The sequence below is a fragment of the Pogoniulus pusillus genome, chromosome 20 (assembly GCF_015220805.1).
Source record: "Pogoniulus pusillus isolate bPogPus1 chromosome 20, bPogPus1.pri, whole genome shotgun sequence".
Lineage (NCBI taxonomy): Eukaryota > Metazoa > Chordata > Aves > Piciformes > Lybiidae > Pogoniulus > Pogoniulus pusillus.
Genome location: NC_087283.1, coordinates 981,771 through 999,015, shown reverse-complemented (window position 1 = coordinate 999,015; position 17,245 = coordinate 981,771). Strand labels below are relative to the sequence as shown.

The following is a 17,245-nucleotide window of genomic DNA, read 5'->3' as shown; positions in this document are numbered from 1 at the left end:
TAGACTCCTGATGATTGAATTTGATATTTTAATTCTATTAAGTTTTGTTTTCAAGTATGATTTTATCATGACTTATGGGCAATTATTAGCTGAGAAAACCTCTCTGGCTCGGTGTGAGTAATGTATTTGTGGATATCTGGCTGCAGATCTTCCTTGGAACCAAGTAGCTGCCAGAAGTTCACTGTGAGGGAGCTGGAGCCCTGGAGCAGGCTGTCCAGAGACATTCATAACCCTCCTGGATGTGTTGCTGTGCCACCATCTCTAGGGGACCCTGCCTTGGCAGAGGGATTGAACTGGATGATTTCCAGAGGTCCCTTCCGACCCCCACCATTCTGTGACTAAATCTGCCTGGCTATCCACTGCCTTTGGAAATCCTCCCCCCTGGAAGCACTTCCTGCCAAGAAAGGGCAGAGGTTGCAGGCATGCTGTGTTTGTAGCATGGAAACCCTGGCGATGAACAAATGAAGAAGGCAGTTTGAATGGTTTAAAGTGCAAGCATTGATCAGGGAAGCATGTTTTCATTCAACCAGTGTTGGAAGGGAATTGAAGGAAATGATTAGAGTGGAGGGAAAAAGGCCTGATGTTTAGAAACAGGCAAAGCTTGCACGAGCCTTCTTCCAAAGAACCCAGGCAATCCTGCTTACTGCTGATGCTGCTGTGCACTGCCTCCAGGCTGTCTCGGTGTGGAAGACATCCTTAGCCAAGACTTACAAAATCTTGAAAGCTATCCAAAGAAAACAAAGGTTTTGCTCAGAAGTCAGGTAGAGTTTTGTGGCTTTCTTTTCTTCTCCCCAAGTGCAGCAGGTTGATATCCAGTGGATGAGGAGTGCTTGGGGCTTTGAATGCCTGCCTGGCCCTCTGCTGCTCTTGCAGATTTCTGAAGGATGCTGGAGGGTCTTTTGAAAGAGTATTTTATGTAGGTCTAGTAGTGCAAGAATCTAAAATCAGGCTTTCTTTATAAAAACTTTAATTACAGAGGTATCTAAATTAAAATGTAAACTCAGGGAAGTTAGTTTCACCTTGTGAGCAGACAATGTTGTCCATAATTTGTTACTCCATCTGCTCAGAAAACCTGTCTTTTCTTGGTTTGTCTTTGAAGGCAGAGCTTAATAAATACAAGTTCTAAGAGACCAGTGGGGCCTCCACTTTTGGTAATGAATGGCTCTCTTTTATCATAATTGCCCTACTGGCTGATTTATTTCTTCTGTAATGGTGTTTACATTCCTGTAGAATTGACAAAAACCAGCTTCCCTGGAGACATTTTGTATCCCTAAATTGTGTCCTTTTTATGGTGGTAAGAGATTCAATCTCCTAAATTACAAACCCCAACTCCACTGTTTGCTGCATGTGACACATTTAGAGTGAAAGGCTGCAAGCCAGTTGGGTTCTTTGGTCTGCGCTTAGCATTCCAGTTGCTGTCTGGTTACAGGGTGTGCAGTCTATGACAAGGATCCTCCAAATGCTTAGACTTCATTTCTCTGCAAGTTAGTTTCTGTACAATTTAATCTGGAATTACCTTGAAAGTATTTTTCTAGTCTCTCTTTTTTTTTTTTTCCAGATTAATTTTCTTTAAAAAAGAAGGCAGGAGAATGAACCAGTAAATGTTGAAAGGTTGAATGTGTGGTACTGGTAATTGTAAACTCAGATATTTATGGAGACACAAAATGGGTTGGGTTGTGTTGGAAGGGACCTTCAAGCTCATCCAGTTCCACCCACCCTGCCATGGCCAGGGACACCTCCCACTAGAACAGGTTGCTCAAGGCCTCATCCAGCCTGGCCTTGAACACCTCCAGGGAGGGAGCAGCCATAGCCTCCCTGGGCAGCCTGTGCCAGTGTCTGCTCACTCTCACTGTAAAGAATTTCTTCCTAATGTCCAGCCTAAATCTACTGTCCTTAAGCTTAGTATTGATGAACTCTGACATGTAAATATTACAGCTGAACTAAGAAATCAATGTCCTGTTGGTTTTTTTGCAGGTCACATCCTGCTTTTTAATAACCTTGTCCACACAGCTGTATGAGAAATAGCTTGTAGGGGAAAAGCTGTCAACTGACCATTGAACATGAAGCCATGTCTGCATTGTATGTGACTGTTTTTAAGAACATGCCACTCTGTGGACGTCTTTCAGCACTAACAATAATTATTTGTGTAGTCACTGTTGTTAAAAATCCTTGGAGATCAAGTTACTAAGGAGGAAAGAAATTTAAATACTTCTTTTTCCTTTCTTAGCAGCCAACTTCTGTAGCCACCTCTGCTGTCCGCCTGGGACTCCCTGTGCAAGCCAAAGTTGTTCAGTCAACTGCTGCCCCTGTCAGTGCTACGTCTGCTGCCACCCTGCCAGGAGCCTCTATTCTTGCACATACCACAGTGAGTAGTGAGCACACCAAGAGCAAAAGCTAGGTGAAGAGAAGGGTGTGTGTTGTAATCACGTGCTGGTTAGAAAGTGAATGTTAATGTTCATGTGTTTGCTCTTGTTGCAGACCTAACCCCAGAATTAGTACCGGTATGGAGGTGCTGAGTGTTAGCCTAGAGCTCCTTCTCTCCTCTAAAAAACTGGAGTGGTAGAGGTTCAGGTTGTAGTTTTGTTTAAAATGAAAACAGCAGTCAGCTAAACAAACAAAACCCCTCCCAAATGAAACAACAGAAAAACCTCTGCCCAGCAGCACAAAACCAACCTAGAAATCAGCAGGCCGCATAAATGCTGTTGAGTGGTGGCTGTGCTGCACGACATTTGTCCCTTGAGAGCTGCGGCACCTGCTGAGGGGGCACAAGTGCTGCAGGATCCATGGCATCACCTGTGGTGTTGCAGGGCAGGTGCCTGGGTCAACTTGCGTCTATGCCCAAGATAGAGCAAAGCTCTGCTGCCAGGTTGGATTTGGGAGGTCCTGGTAGCTTCTCTGCACGTTGTGCTGCCTGGCTGAGCTCTCTAGCTCCCGCAGTGCCGGTTGGTGTGGCTGGCTGAGGCTTCCTGGCACTTGGAAGTGTAACATATTAGGTCAGATAGTGTGAGAGCTAACTGTCCAGGGGAGGTGTGTGTGGCAGTGGCGATATGCAGCCTGAGTTTTCCAGCTTTCCAAGATTGAGGAGTGTGCAATGTGGTCTTGGAGGGTGGCTCAGCTACGTCTGGGCATGCTTGCTGCTGCTGGGCTCAGATCAGGTTGGGGAGCTGCGTTAATGCCTGCCTGTCCTCTGGGTCCAAGCTGTCATGGTAACTGTGGCAGAGGAAGCTGTAAACCTGGTGAGATGGCCACAGATGATTGGGAATTGACCTGTAACTGCCAGTCCTACAGAAAGCTGAGTTGCAGAAGTTACATCATCATCATGATCTGGAAGGGCTGGTAAATGGAACTCATTTCCAGTGGCACTTCTGTTTATGTAACAAAAAGAACTTCAGATGAGGACTTTCACTGTTTGGCCCAGGGTAGTGAAATGAGGATTGCACTAAGTAAGCAGTCAGTGGCTTTATTTGTCACTGAGGGTGTGTTTGAAAGGAAGTCTTGTCAGGCTTTCAAGAACTTTGATTGAGTAAAAGAATTAAAATGAGATCATTACCTGGTTTTAAATGTAAAATATTGATAGGTATCAGTAGCTACAACGAGTGCTCAAAATGTATTTAAGACAACAGTAGCAAGTGGAACATCAGCTCCTCAGCAACCTGCAGTGATTACTGGTGGGCAGACTCAAGCTTCAGCACAGACCCAGGGTCAGCCTCGGCTGCCACTTCCACCTCATACAGCAGCACAAGTACCGGCACAGCCACAGGTCATACCAAGCTCTCCTGTACCTGGAACTACAGTTGTGTCACAGGTGAGCTTTCAAACACTGGATTCTGGCTTTTCTTGGTGCTTTGGGAGCTTCTCAGGTCTCTTCAGGAGCAGGAAGAACTTTCTCTTCATAGAAGCACTCTTCCAAATTCTTTGTGAGCGAGAAGCCCTTCCTCTTATTTCAACTAGAGATTGTGGGAGGGAAGGACATTTATGGTCAGCTTCCCCCATCCTGCTGCACCATTGTGTCGGGGCAGAACTAGTCTGTTTCTGTAGGCAGAGTAATCAGGTCTTCAGACTTGCTTCTCATCATGCTGCTGAGTCTCAAAACTGCAGTTACACCGAAGGGTGATGTTTCTGTGTCTTGCAGTCATCACCCCACAAAAAAGTAATGGCTTGGGGGAAAAAAATCTGCCTTTCTGCTGATAGAGAAAACATTAGATGGGAAGATTCCTGAAGATACTCCTTTTCGGTTGGCTTTTACTACTGCAGCCACCTTGTACAACCCCAAACCGTCAGTAACCGCGGCAATTAGAACAGCTGGAAGAGCTTCGTGCGTTGTGTGTCCTGCTGCCGAGAGGAGAACGCAGCTCTGAGAAACTCCTGTTACTTCTCTCCTCAGAGACTATCTTTAAATTGAGTGCAGATTGTAAAATAGTGGAGAGATTTTGGGGGGTTATTGTTCTTGAGGTGTGATGCTCAGTTACAGAAGGAAGTCAAGCACACATTAGGTAATTAGCAGCAGTAGAGCTGCAGATGCCTTTTAAACAAGAGCAGTTGCATCATTTTCCTCATTTACAGTGATGGATCTTGATGGGAAAATGGTGTGGATCTGAGATTTGTTTTCTTTTGGCTTTTGCAGGAAATGCAAGAGAATGTGAAAAAATGTAAAAACTTTTTAGCTACCCTTATAAAACTTGCTTCTCATAATTCACCGTCTCCAGAAACCTCCCGCAATGTGAAAGCTCTGGTTCAAGATTTGTTGGTAAATATTGAGTTACCTTCCCTTTTGAGAGCTGTCTGTTAAGCTTGGCTTTTGTGTATGATGAAAACTTTGGTCTAAACAGCTCTGAGCTGTAATGAAAATGAAAGGAATTGGGCTACATTAAAATGCAAACAGTCCACTCAGTTCTGCAGATGCCCCTCCACGGAGCCTTAACTGCAAGTGAATTTCAGGAGGCAAAGTTTTTTCAGCTAGACAGAGTCCTTGGGCTTGGAAAAAGTCTGCTGCAGCTCGCAGTGCAAGAGATGTTTCAGTGAATGTGTGCTGAGGTTATGAAGAATCCCATTTTTCTGTACCTGCACTTCTGCTGTGTCTGTTTGTCTGTTAAGACTGCAGCCCGTTCCAGGCTCGGCCCATGGCACCCAGCTCCAGTGTCCCAATACCAGAGGTGCTAAGAAAGAGGAAATTCAGTATGTCAGTCTGACTGGGGATTGAGTGTGAAGGGTCCAGCTGGAGGAGAAAGCCATTTTCCAGATTGTCAGTTCATTGGCTTCTCACTTGACTCTTTCTTCTCTCTTCTTAAAGTCAGTGGCTCAAAGCCCAAATCCGGGGCTTGACTGAGGCTGCAGCTCTCCATGGGCTGAACCCCCAAAAGAATGTGACTGCTCTGGGAGAGCCTGACCCTGCCATCTGAGAGCTTGGGGCAGGCCTTTCCCTGTAGCAGGTTGTAGAGGCCAGGTAGCACTGAACTCCAGGAAACATTCCAACCCGTTGTAGCAGGGATGAGCAGCACCACCTTGATGAGAAGGTACTTCAGACACTGCTGCTGCCATAGCAGCAAGTGAAAGCAAGCGGGCAAGCAAAGCCAGGAAAGAGAAGAGCTTAGCTGTTTCCCTGACAAATGTCAGCAAGGGAATGGAATCCCCAAAAAGGCTTGAGTTGGAGGGATCTCACTGTGTCCTACGCTGTGCAGCCCCAGGGGAAGTCCCTGGCTTGGGCAGCACGTGAGGTGTACAGAGCAGCTTTTGATAGGACTCTTCTATGGAGGAGCTGAGAGGGGCTTGAGCTTTCCATGCCCTTCTTGCTAGGGGAGCCTTTTTGGCTAGAGATGCACAGGTGGATATCATCTGGGAAAAACAAACCAACCAGCAGCTGAACTGAGTTGTTGATGCTCTCTTTTTCTTACCCCTGAAGGATGCAAAGATTGATCCAGAAGAATTTACAGGCCGCCTTCAATCTGAACTGAAATCATCTCCTCAGCCATATCTTGTACCCTTCCTCAAGGTAACGTGGGCACTGTTCTGACACCTTTATAGCAATGCAAATGTCAATACATGACCTCTTACAGTGTACTTGAAAAATGGAGTTAGCTCCCCCTGTCTAGAGCAGGACTACTCAGTTTTTATTTCCTGCTGTCACTTTCTGCCAAAATCTTCTTGCCTGTAGGTGCCATGCAGGCCCCATCCCTGTCAGGCCAGCCAAGTGCTGCTGGCTGCTTCTGGGGCTGGGAGCTGTGGCTGTGTGCAGCAGCTGAGTGCTCCTGACAGGCTGAGTGAATGGTAAGAAATGGGGGGTCCTGTGGCAGGGAGACCTTGTGTGTTTGGGGCCTCACTTTAGGTTTCAAAGAAGCAACTTACTTGATGCCCAGAGCTGATCTGGAGTGTGCCACAAATTGTTTCTACAGTGCTTCAAGTACCTGGATAAGCTTTTCCAGTGCTCTTTTTGTGATCCCCATGTGAGTCATTGCTAACTTCCAGCGAGTGTGGAAAACTAAGCTAGATAATGCTGTGGCAGTAATTGTTGAGCTGATCCTGCTTGGAGTCTGCAGCTAACCGAGAACAGAAATTGTAGTGCCAAGAGGATCGATGGTTGGTCCCAAGTCGATATACGTGGAGGTAAATTTAACTTGCAGTCAGTTAGCTACAATAGCTTCTATGTGGCAGGTTCTTCAGAGCAGGCAGTGTGTGTTTGGTTATGCCCTAACAAAATCTCAGCTGTAACTTTAAAAGCATTTCTGTTCAGATCCAAACCCTCTCACTTTAGGGCAGATTTCCTCTTCCTTCTTTCCTTTTAGCTTTTCTACAGAACTCTCTCCTCCTGTTTTATCCAGGTTATTAACCCTTACTCCTGCCTTCTCCTGCTTTTATACTACAGTCATTTCTTAATGAGTTTTAACTTGTTTCTTTCTTTGAAGCCTGTACTTGGAACCAGGCATTAAAGTTTTTAAGTAAATACTAGAAGTTTAGAAAGAACTATAGCTTGGGCTGAACACTTGCATTCTACAGGTGCCTGGGGGGAGCACTTCAAAAGCACCCCACTGCCATGTGAATAGTTTATTGGTAAAGGTAGAGTGTAGCCTTCTAGAACTATCTGCTTTGGTTGAACTGGTCTGAACACGAAGCATCCAATAGTATGCTTTTCTAATCCAGTCAGAATACATCAGATCAGTAATAATGCAGTAAACAGCTCCTGCTGTAGGGCATCAGCAGTTAAATCATCATGTTCTAGGTACTGGAGGCATGTCAGGAGAAGTAATTGGTGCAGCTCACTTCTAGCGTGTGATGGGAATAGGATATGCCTACTGCTCTGCTGTTTCTGCTTCCATGTTTTGTCCTTCCAAGGACCTAAGCTACAAATTCTAGATAGTCTTGAGGGGAGTGCTACATTGTACTGCTGCCCTGGAACTCTGGCACATGAGAATCTTCAGAGTTGCTAAATTCCATCTGAAGGCTTATTGAAAACGTAAACTGAGCTTTCCCACTTAGAAAATGCATCCAACCAGTTTATTTTGACAAGTAGGCAGATGGTAACACGAGGAAGAAGCTGCATTCTTCTAATTGTTTACTACGAATTGCAAAGTACTTTTTGATGTCCTGCTAAATCTGCTATCTCCCAACCTTTGCTTTGTTTTTAGAAAAGCCTACCTGCATTGAGACAATCTCTGCTGAACAGTCAGCACTCAGTTCTGCAAGGACAGCCGTCTCAGCAGTCGCTTCAGCAAACCAAGCTCTCTCAAGTTATACCTCAATCTGCCTCTGGAAGCATTTCCTCTGTTGTCACCACGCAGACAATAGGAATAAGGCAACCAAACAACATTTGCACAGTCTCTGTATCAAATACAGTGCAGCCTCCTCAGGTTAAGGTGGTACAGTCAAATCAGAGTTCTCAACTGGTAGGTACTGCAGTGTGCAAGAGAACTAACAAACTGAAGAGCAGCTTTCAGTGTTGGGTTTATTGCAGCTTGTTTGTTTGCTTGTATCTTGTTGTGTGATACCCAGTAGTACCTCATGGCAATTCACACGTGTGCTCAACCATTACTTGAGATAGCAGCAGTAGCAGTTAGGAGAGCCTGCTCTTGGCCTTTCTGTCTGGAGTACAGTGGCTGGGAGGTGGGCACAATGCAACTGGAGTTAATTACAAATGCAGACCAAAAAGTTTGTCAGACTTACAGGCAAGGTATGCTGCCTTGCTTAGTTTAGTCTGCATCAAAGTTAACTCCTCTCTCATTGTAAGCTCTTCTGCACGTGGCACGGTAGCGGCATGTTCTGTGTGGATATAGTTCCATGCTTTGTTGGGTACTGCAGTGTGGCCTTGTTCGGGGGGCTTCTGGGCAGAAACTCATCCATTTCAGAGGCACTCTCAGTAAGGCAACTCTGCAGCCACCTACTCACTGAGAGGGTGGTCAGTTTATCCCACTGTTCTATGGGCTTTTGCACATGTGCTTACAGTTGTAATTAAAATATGCTCAGGACCTTTATGAGGCTTTGAGTTTATCCAAGCATTGTCATACCTCAGGCCAAGATATAAGAGTTTCTGTGTCTGTGTGACTGAAGGACTTGGGTAGAAGTAGCAGTGCACAGGCTGGAAGTGTCTGAGCCATGTTTCTTGAACCTTTTTAGCAGCTGAGTGCCTGATTCTGAAATGGAATGAATATATTTGCACCATCTTTTAGTGTGCACAGTGTTTCTGTGTGAGGACATCATAGATGCCAAGGCTTCTGACTGGCTTTGGGAGTACACAGCAGACACGGGTGTGCTGCACCTTAGCTTGGCTGCTTAGTGTTCAGCCACTTGCAGTCTTTTCCTGAGGTGGGTTCTGGACTGCTGCATTAATTAGAAGAGTCTAATCACGTCCTGTGATGTCTTTTTCATTTGGTCATGCTTTGAAAGACTGAGTTGGCAGTCGCTTTGGCTCTTCAAGGTAGGGGAGCAGGAGCGGGTTGTACTTACAGACAGTAGGTGTGGAACTTGCTCCCTGTCCTGGGGAAAGCAAATTTCTGACAGCAGCTGATGGGCTCCTTTCAAGTATGCATCTTTGTTCTTGGGCACTTTGGGCCTACCTCATGCCCCAACCTTGGGACTAAGCCAGCGCTGGGTAATGTGGCATTTCCAAGCGCCTTCGGCATGCTTGAAATGCTGCAGGCTGCACCCCACCCTTGGAGGAACACCGATGCAGAGCAGAACGTGCCAGTAACTTCACAGGAATTCCTGCTCCTCTGATTACAGTTCTGATGGAATTCTCTCTGGATGGCATCAAGCCAAAGCAATGAGAGACATCTGTCTCTCAGATGTCAATGCATACTGGGAGCAGGCAGTCATGAGGAGAGATTAAGGATGTGAAGAGTTGTCCTGTCGTTTCGTTCAGCATACCTGTGTAGTGTGAGGGAGCAGAAAGCTGCTCAGGCAGTGTATTGTGGAGACTGATCTGGTGGGCAAAAGAAGTTGGTTTTCTGTCTGTAAGGAGTTGTAGGTCAAGGACTGAATTTTCATCTCGGTGGGTGTGTGAAATGACTGCTGTGTTTTCAGCAGACTGCACAGAGCCAAACTGTGCTCCATACTGCTCCTTTCTAGAAAAGTCAGGGAGGATGAATACCTCAAGAATCAGCCTTGCTCAGCTTCATTGCACAGCTAGCTTCTTGGATTTGCTTTCAGTTTATCAGGGGTTAGTAACTGGAACCAAACACTTCTTAATGGTGCTCACATTAGCTCTGTATAGACAAAAGCAGCATCACAGAGCAGGATGAAAAAATCTTCTGTACCACACCAACTATCAACTTGGATGCCAAGCAGGCAGCCCAGCAGCATCTCCATGTCAGTCTAGTTCCTGGGTATTGACTTCTTTGTGGTGACAGTGATCACACTCCTCACACATCTTAGTGTTCCCCAAAATCAGCGCACAGCAAAGAGCTGCTGGCCATCTTGCCTAGGACTTGTCCAGGAGAGGAAGATTCCAGCTGGCTTGCCTGAGGGTGGCCAGCACTGATGGAGGAAGCTGGCTGAGCTCCAGATTTTCCAAGCCTGAAGCTCACTGGAGAGAGTTCCAGCTGGCTTTACAAACAGTCCAGCTGCAGAAGGGCAAGGCTGTGTTGGAATACAGATCCCTTCATACCAGCTAGTCTGCAGCACTCGAGTTTCTGTTGAAATGTGGGGAATCTGTTAGCTCTGCCGTTTGTCTTCTCTGTTTTACACAGAGAGCAGCTCTGGGGATGCTTCCTGCATTTACACTGAGGTGTCTGGCAACATGGGGACTCTGTGCATACTGGTCAAGATGGCTTGCAGGTTGTGCGAAGGAGGCTTCAGCACTAATGTGTGGTGTTCATGAAGCTGCAGTAGGAGACTGCTTTGTTCTTCTGCTGTGTGGAGTACTGGAGTCCTCTACCAAACCTGTAAAAATGCTGTGCTCCAAAGGGCCAGGCAGTGCTGTTAGTCCTGGTGACTCTAGGGAAATGGCAGATCATCTCGGGCTAACATTTTGTTGATGAGACACTAATGAGATAAGGCTGCAATCAACTTGTTGAATTGTTGTAAGTGCAAGGGCCAAAGCTTGTCTAATTTGGCGTTCTTAGGGTGCAGGAGCTCTACACAGCCTTAACTATGCAGACATTGCCTCACCTCCTCTGGATGTCACTGCAGGTAGAGTTTCTCTGAGCAAGAGACGTTCTCTCTGAAATGGATCAAGCTTGTCAGCAGGCTGATGAGCAATGGAGATTGATTAGCACTTCATTGTGTTTGCCTGCATTGTAAGGGGAAGGAACTCCTGCAGGTTCAAGCCAGTCATTAATGGTAATCATAAAGAAACTGTAAGAAATCCAAAGTCATCCATCTTAATTAAGATGGATTTGTGCAAGTCTGGGATTAGGAAGGATGCAGAGAAGTACATCTGGAGCCTTGTTGCTGCAATAAACTCTAGAGAGTGTCCAGAGGAGGGGGTTTGCCCTCTTTTTAGGTCCTGCTAGAAGCAGATTTGTTAAAACATTTGTTAAGCCTTTTCCAAGGACTGTCACAGTGGTTGGAGGGACAGCAGGGGAATTTGGAAACAAGATCCAGCAGCTGAATGGGCATTATGCTATGTGGGGCTGTTCTGCTTTGCTTCTGAATTCTCTCCTGAAGCCTTTTCTGGCCTGTTTTCTGCTCTTGAGTGATTGTAGCTTGTACATGCTTAAATGACTTGCAGGCTCATTCTGTGAGCTGTACCTTACTCAAGGAGTGTATTGGCAATGAGTCCTGTTTGGAATCCAGTAACAAAAGATAGCCAAAGAGAACTGAACACACCTCACTTGCTCAAACACTGCTAAAGGGGAGCACAAAAAGCCATTTGAGGGTTTGAACACCAAAGTATATCGATGATGTATTTAGAGTGGTCTAAGAGCATAAATATGAACAACGGGATAGAATGAAGCAAAGCGCCATTAGGCAGGATATGTTCTTGCAGTAAAGCAGATTTTTGGGTGGTGAAAAAGCTATCATTGAAATATTCCAGATGAGAGTAGGTGAAATACTGTAGGAAGACCTGTGAAATCAGCTGAGGGGCAGGTGAGACACAGGGCTCGGTGGCTTTGGACTCTGTTTATCTTTCTTTGATCTTGGAACACATACCCTCGGTGGAGCAATATTGCTGTTACATGAACATGAAAATTTCTGTGCCGAGTCTTCAAAAAGTTTGGGTTTTGAGGGGAGGAAAAATGCTAATTGCTTCTGCATGTTTTGGTGCAGCGTTGGGAAGGTGGTAGCTGGTGGTATCACAGCCCGGTAAACAGCGCGCAATAGGAATTCTAGGCCCAGAAAAGCAGGAACGTTGTAAGTTAGTGCTGCCAGATTACATGATGGCTGAGGTTTGATATGACATTTATCTTCAGGAGTGAGTAGACTGATAAATCACAAGTGGCATAGCCACAAGTGAGTGAGCAAGTGTTTACTCATGGGTGAAGATAAATGTCATATCAGACCACAGCCACTCTGGGTTTGTACAGTTACCAGCGGCTTGTCTCTTCCTTCTACAATACTTCTGGAACTTAATTGAGAGGAAAAATGTTTGGTGAAGGAGGTATTTTCCAAGTTAATTTTTAGTTTTCCATTCTTTGCAGAAGCTTCTTTATCCTGTGCTTATGAGTTTGGATCTGATGCCTTTGTTGCCAAGTGTGATCTATGTCAGCTGAGTTAGGCTGATTTTGCAGCCCTTGTCAGTGTATCAGCAGGGCTCTGCCCATCTGCATTGCTGTAGGAACATCCAGATTGCTCAGGCTTGCAAAATCCTTGTCCTCAAAAACTTCAGCAGTGAGCTCTGATCCGATTGTCTGAAAGCAGTTTACCTTTCAGTGATTCATAGGTGGTAGCTTCCATTCTTGTCTATTCTCTTCTGTTAGGCAAGAGAAAGAGGACAGAAGTTATCAGTCTTTATACCCCGATACATCTTCTGTGCTTTGCCTGAGTTCTTTCTTAGTCTGTGTCTGTTGGTCATTTGAGGTAGTAATTGTTGGTCTGTGTTCACATCTGGCATTTGTTCTTTGTCCTGCCCTAGCATAGACAGTAGAGGATTCACACCTCTCATGATAGGATATGGCCTTTTCGCTTGAGATGAGGACCACAGAGCACCCTTCATTTACTCTCATCTAGAAGTGAAGCTAAGCTTTGTGCAGCTGTCAGCACTGCTGTTACCAGTGCTGGTAAATACCTTTTTTTCATCTCCATCAGTCTGCTGCTGCAGAAGCACCTTCTGTGTAAACATCCCTTTCACAGCTGGCAACATCAAATCAGCTTCAGACATGGAGATGGTAGTGGTCTGGAGCATCCAGGATGTGAGAGAAGAAGCTTGTCTGGAGAAGATAAAAGGTGAATGGAAGCAAAGGTGACTGGTGGAGTGGAAAGATGATGGTTAAGGGGAGAATTGGGAAGATTAAATATGAAAAGAAGAATGCTGTCTAATTTTGCAGAGAAGTGTTATTGTACAGGGAAAAAATGAGGTAACTTGTCGCTTCTTGCACCTGGGCAAGCAGTGCCCTGACCTCCCTGCTTCGGTGTGTTCCTTGAAGAGCTGCAAACCGCAGCAGCCTCGGAGCTCATTCTTCAGCTTCTGACTGGTAAATCTGAAGAGGAGTGAGCTGGTGTAAGGCAGCACTTGCTGGCTGAGCACTGTCTCGCTGAGAATTTTCCTTGATGCTTTTTCTGTTTTCCAAGCTCATTATCACATCCAGACCATGGCTCAGTCACCTGGAAATTGCTCTGTTCTCTGTGCCTCTGCTGTGACTCTGCTGCTCTTGTGCTGACTGTGCTGGGGGAAGTAATGCAAGGTACTCCCTTTCTGGTAGTGGAGATGGAGTGAGGAGCAGGCTCTGTAAACTCTGAAGACTTTTATATTCTGTCTTGTTACCTTTTTTGACTCAGCACTTTCGTAAGATGGTTGATCTCATGACTACAGATGTAGTGGCAAGAGGTTGGAACAGCCTTCTGGGGGCATCTAGTCCATTCTCCTGCATACAGGTTAGCTTGGTGCCCAGGGCCTTGGCCAGTCATCTTTTGTGTATCTTCAGAATAAGATCATGCAGCCTCTCTGGACAGCCTCTTCCACTGTTTGCCCACTGCCAGGGTACATTTTTCCCCTCTTACATTAAATTGAAACTTCTCATTGCAGCTCCTGCCCATTGCATCACATCCTTCAGCCCTTCTGAAGAGCTTGGCTCTAACTTCTCTACATTTTCCTCTTAGGTGGCTGCAGCAAGCAGTAAGATCTCCCCTTCTCTGGAGGCTGAAGTGGTGTCTCTGATAACCCCAGTGTACTAAAACATGCACTTCTCCATCTTCTCTGTCAGTCTGGGTTAGTAAACTGGTGCTTAGGAGCTGATCATTTGGGATTTGGCACAGAAAACATGAGATGGGGGATACTCATTGCAAGGAGTTTTAGTCTGTGAGAAATACAAAATGATTGGCTTCAGTTAATCAATCTCTCAGATGAGCTTGCTAGTGCCTTCTTCACTGCCAATGCTCTGCAGGCCAAAACGCGGACCTAATAACAGTGTTGGTGTTGTGGGAAGGCAGGCAGCAGAATTGGAACTGTCTGAATGACTTCAGTTGATGTAAAGTGCTTCAGAATGTTTATAAACCTGAACACAGGGTCAATTACCTCTGACTCATCAGTTTTTACTGTTTCTGGTTTGCCAGCTAAGAAGCTTACATGTTCTGTTTCAGAAACAAGCTGCTAATGTTCATTCCTTAAATGGCTCCCAGCTCTGGAGATTCCATCTGTGGTGAATCAGCATTAAGAGTGTATAGAAAGTAGAGTGTCAGTTGCATGTCTTGCTGCTCTGAGCTCAGGTGCAGGTGTCCAGAGCGTGCATGCTCACTGCTGGGCAGCTTCTATGTGCACTTGAAGGTGATGATTTTGATCTCTGCTACTTGGCAAAGTTAATTTCTGTCATTTCCTACACTCTTAGCACTTTTGCATACATTGCACAGTGCTTGTACATGAGAGTGCAACACCTATTGTCATTGTTTGTCATCATACAGGGTTAAATACTCTCCTAGCTCTGATGGCGACAGTGGATCATGTTTTAGGGCGTTTGCGTGAAAGTACTCATCAGGTGAAACAAGACTTGGCTCTGAACTGTAGGAGCTGCTTGTTTCATAGAGAAGAAAAATCTAACCTCAGACTAATACCATGATGCAGATAACAATTCTGTCCAGAGCTCACACATTTGCTTTTTGGGCTGGCTGCTTTGGGTGTTTTTGTTTGGTTTTTTAGCTATTCTCTGAAAACTCATGCAATAAATTAGTATGAAAGTGGCAACATTCTCCTTTTGATGCCAACAGAGACCTTTTTTGTTCCCGTGAGCTATTGTGTCTTACTAAGACACACTTGGACATGTTTCCTGTGCACCAAACAGCTGTCAAGGTCAGCTCTTCCCCTCGTATTCACTTCTCTCTCTTTCCTGGTTTTAACCATGGTGTCACTATTTACTCACTGCCTGTCTCCACCAAGTAAATCTGCATCCACTTGCTCCCGTACAAGTGCTCCTTCAGTGGCCATAGCTGAAGCTGAATCCTTCACTTTGTTTCTATTTTCTCTCTCTGCAAGGTACCATTGCTGTTACTTTTACATTCACAGGTTTGTTATGACTTCCAGCCTTTCATATTTTAGGATGTACAGAAGGCAGTTTCCTCACTTCAGAATAGCCATGCTTGTTTTTTCTCCAGGGTACCTCATAGGTCTTGTTCCCTCCTTCCTCTCTCCTTGTAGCTTTCACCTCCCTCCCTTCTGGTTTGGGAGCCCTGGTTGCTGCTGATGGAACAGTTTGCATGTGTTTTGTAGCCTTTTCATTCTCCACTTTGATGTCTCAATTGAAAATTCTTTTTTTCCCCTTTTCTCTTGATCATTTTTATTCAGCTAGGCAATATGGTTTGAGGTCCCCTTTGTAAGAGCACACTGACTGGTGCTGGGTAACTGTGCAGCTGTTTGTGCTTGCCTCTTGCAGTGGTGTGTAGCATGGCACCTTGTCTTCTAGGAGGGCACGCTGGGTTGGTGGGACTGGGACTGCAGTTCAGGAACAGCAAACATGATGCAGTGGGAGTAAGAGAATTGGGACTGTGAAGAGCAGCTGGCCTCTGGAGGTGTCAGGCCTGAGTTGTGGCTGTGATCCTTCTCACAGTTGGTTTGCCTCTGGTTTGTATTCAAAGTTTCTGTGTGAGTTTCTGTTTTTTCCCCAGCTCCGCAGCATCATCATGTCCTTTCCAGTCTCTGTTCATGACATCTCTGCCTGGGTTCTGGAACATACATTTTGTTGTTGCTTACACATGGCCCTTGCAGGTTCTTTCTTTTTGATTTGAATTATTTATGGGTCAAACTCTAAATTTCTAACCCAGTTTCTGTTTTGGGTAAGGACATCAGAACTTGGCTTAGTAGTAACTGAAACCTTGAGACTATCCAGTTAACATTGAGAGGATGATTAATATATGATCACCATGTATCGATGCTTGCTGGTTTGTGTCTATCTGAATTAGGAACTGACAATATTTTAGAACTTTCAGAATCTGTTTTCTGTTAAAGTGCAGCTATAGTAAGAGGCCTCATGTTTGTAGGGGGTTAACACCAAAACTGCAGCATTTTCTGCTACAAAAATGCTTTTCTTCCAAGTCAAGTTTCTGAAGAAAACTAGTATTTACATGACTACTGTGAACTCCTCTTTTTGGTGAAGGTTGTGACATCTGACATGTGTCAGATATAATGAAATACTTTTTAAAGCATAACAGCACCCCAGGTCTGCACACACACACACAGCCTCGCGCACTACATGGCCATGGCTTTTGTCACTAGCTGCTTGTGCCTTTAGGGATCCATGTGCATATGTTAGTCATTACAGGTGTTAGTGTATTTACCTTGTGTGTGTTTGTGTGTAAAGAGTATAATATAAGTATACTTTTTTTTAATAATAGCAGATTATCCAGTCCACATCTGCTCAAACTGTGAAACGAAACCCTGCTTGCCAGACTACCCAGATTAGGATGCCAGTGGTAATAACTCAGACCATTAGACCACAAGGTATGGGTTTAAATGTTTTAGTGAGATTGTTACCTTTGTATGACTTTCGTTGTAATTCCAAACCAGCAGCATGGCATTGGCAGGCTTGACGTTGCTTTTGACTGCGTAGCGACTGAGCAATGCATGTTTTCACTGTGCAGTTTCCAGGTATTTCAGACCCAGCGCAGGGCAATGTTTTGAAACACCCTCAGGACTAAACTCTCACATGCTTGGCTCTTTAGCAGCTTTTTATGCAAAGTTCTGAAGGAAGTCAGGAACTTGGCTGAGCTTTAACCCTGAGCCAAGAACGAAACTCTTTTTTTTCCTGAAGCCTAAAGGATGCCTCAGTTTAATCACTCTGCTATTAACGCTTACTCCTGCAGCAGAACATGACAGGCACTGGCTCTGCAGCTACATGGGTCAAGGTAGGAGTCCTAGAGAAACTCCTCCAGCCAGGTGCCTTTTTGTTGGTGTTCCCCCCACAGTATGTTTACTCTTTGGTGGAGGTCAAAGACTGCCTGCAGGCACCTAACATGCCCCCATTAGTCAGGGGAGCAAGAGATCTACAGGTGAATTAGTGTCTGCCTGCCTCTTCCTAAGAGGGTTCTCAAAGCCTTCTTACTTTCTAACAAGTATCCATTTGTTTCTTGCCACCACCAGACCTGTTAGGCTTAGCTCTTGTTCTACCTGGTCACGTCCCATTATGCAGGTGCGGAGCTGGTTTGTAATGGGATACAGAGCTCCTCATCCCCA

At 45.4% G+C, this 17,245-nt stretch overlaps 1 protein-coding gene across 7 annotated transcripts in view; it reads left to right on the top strand.

Annotated features, from left to right (window-relative positions):
• Positions 1-17,245, top strand: part of LOC135184285 (transcription initiation factor TFIID subunit 4-like) — a 131,118-nt gene that overhangs the window by 13,283 nt on the left and 100,590 nt on the right. For 4 of the 7 annotated variants that reach the window (XR_010305952.1, XM_064159878.1, XM_064159883.1 and 1 more), the window contains exons 3-8: positions 2,228-2,365; positions 3,578-3,805; positions 4,625-4,747; positions 5,900-5,989; positions 7,620-7,877; positions 16,408-16,513. Coding sequence is in view for 6 of the 7 variants with exons in the window: in XM_064159878.1 (XP_064015948.1) it covers positions 2,228-2,365; positions 3,578-3,805; positions 4,625-4,747; positions 5,900-5,989; positions 7,620-7,877; positions 16,408-16,513 (943 nt within the window). In the remaining variant the exon portion in view is untranslated. The remainder of the gene's footprint in view (positions 1-2,227; positions 2,366-3,577; positions 3,806-4,624; positions 4,748-5,899; positions 5,990-7,619; positions 7,878-16,407; positions 16,514-17,245) is intronic. The other 3 variants (XM_064159880.1, XM_064159882.1, XM_064159881.1) reach the window with 3 other exon arrangements.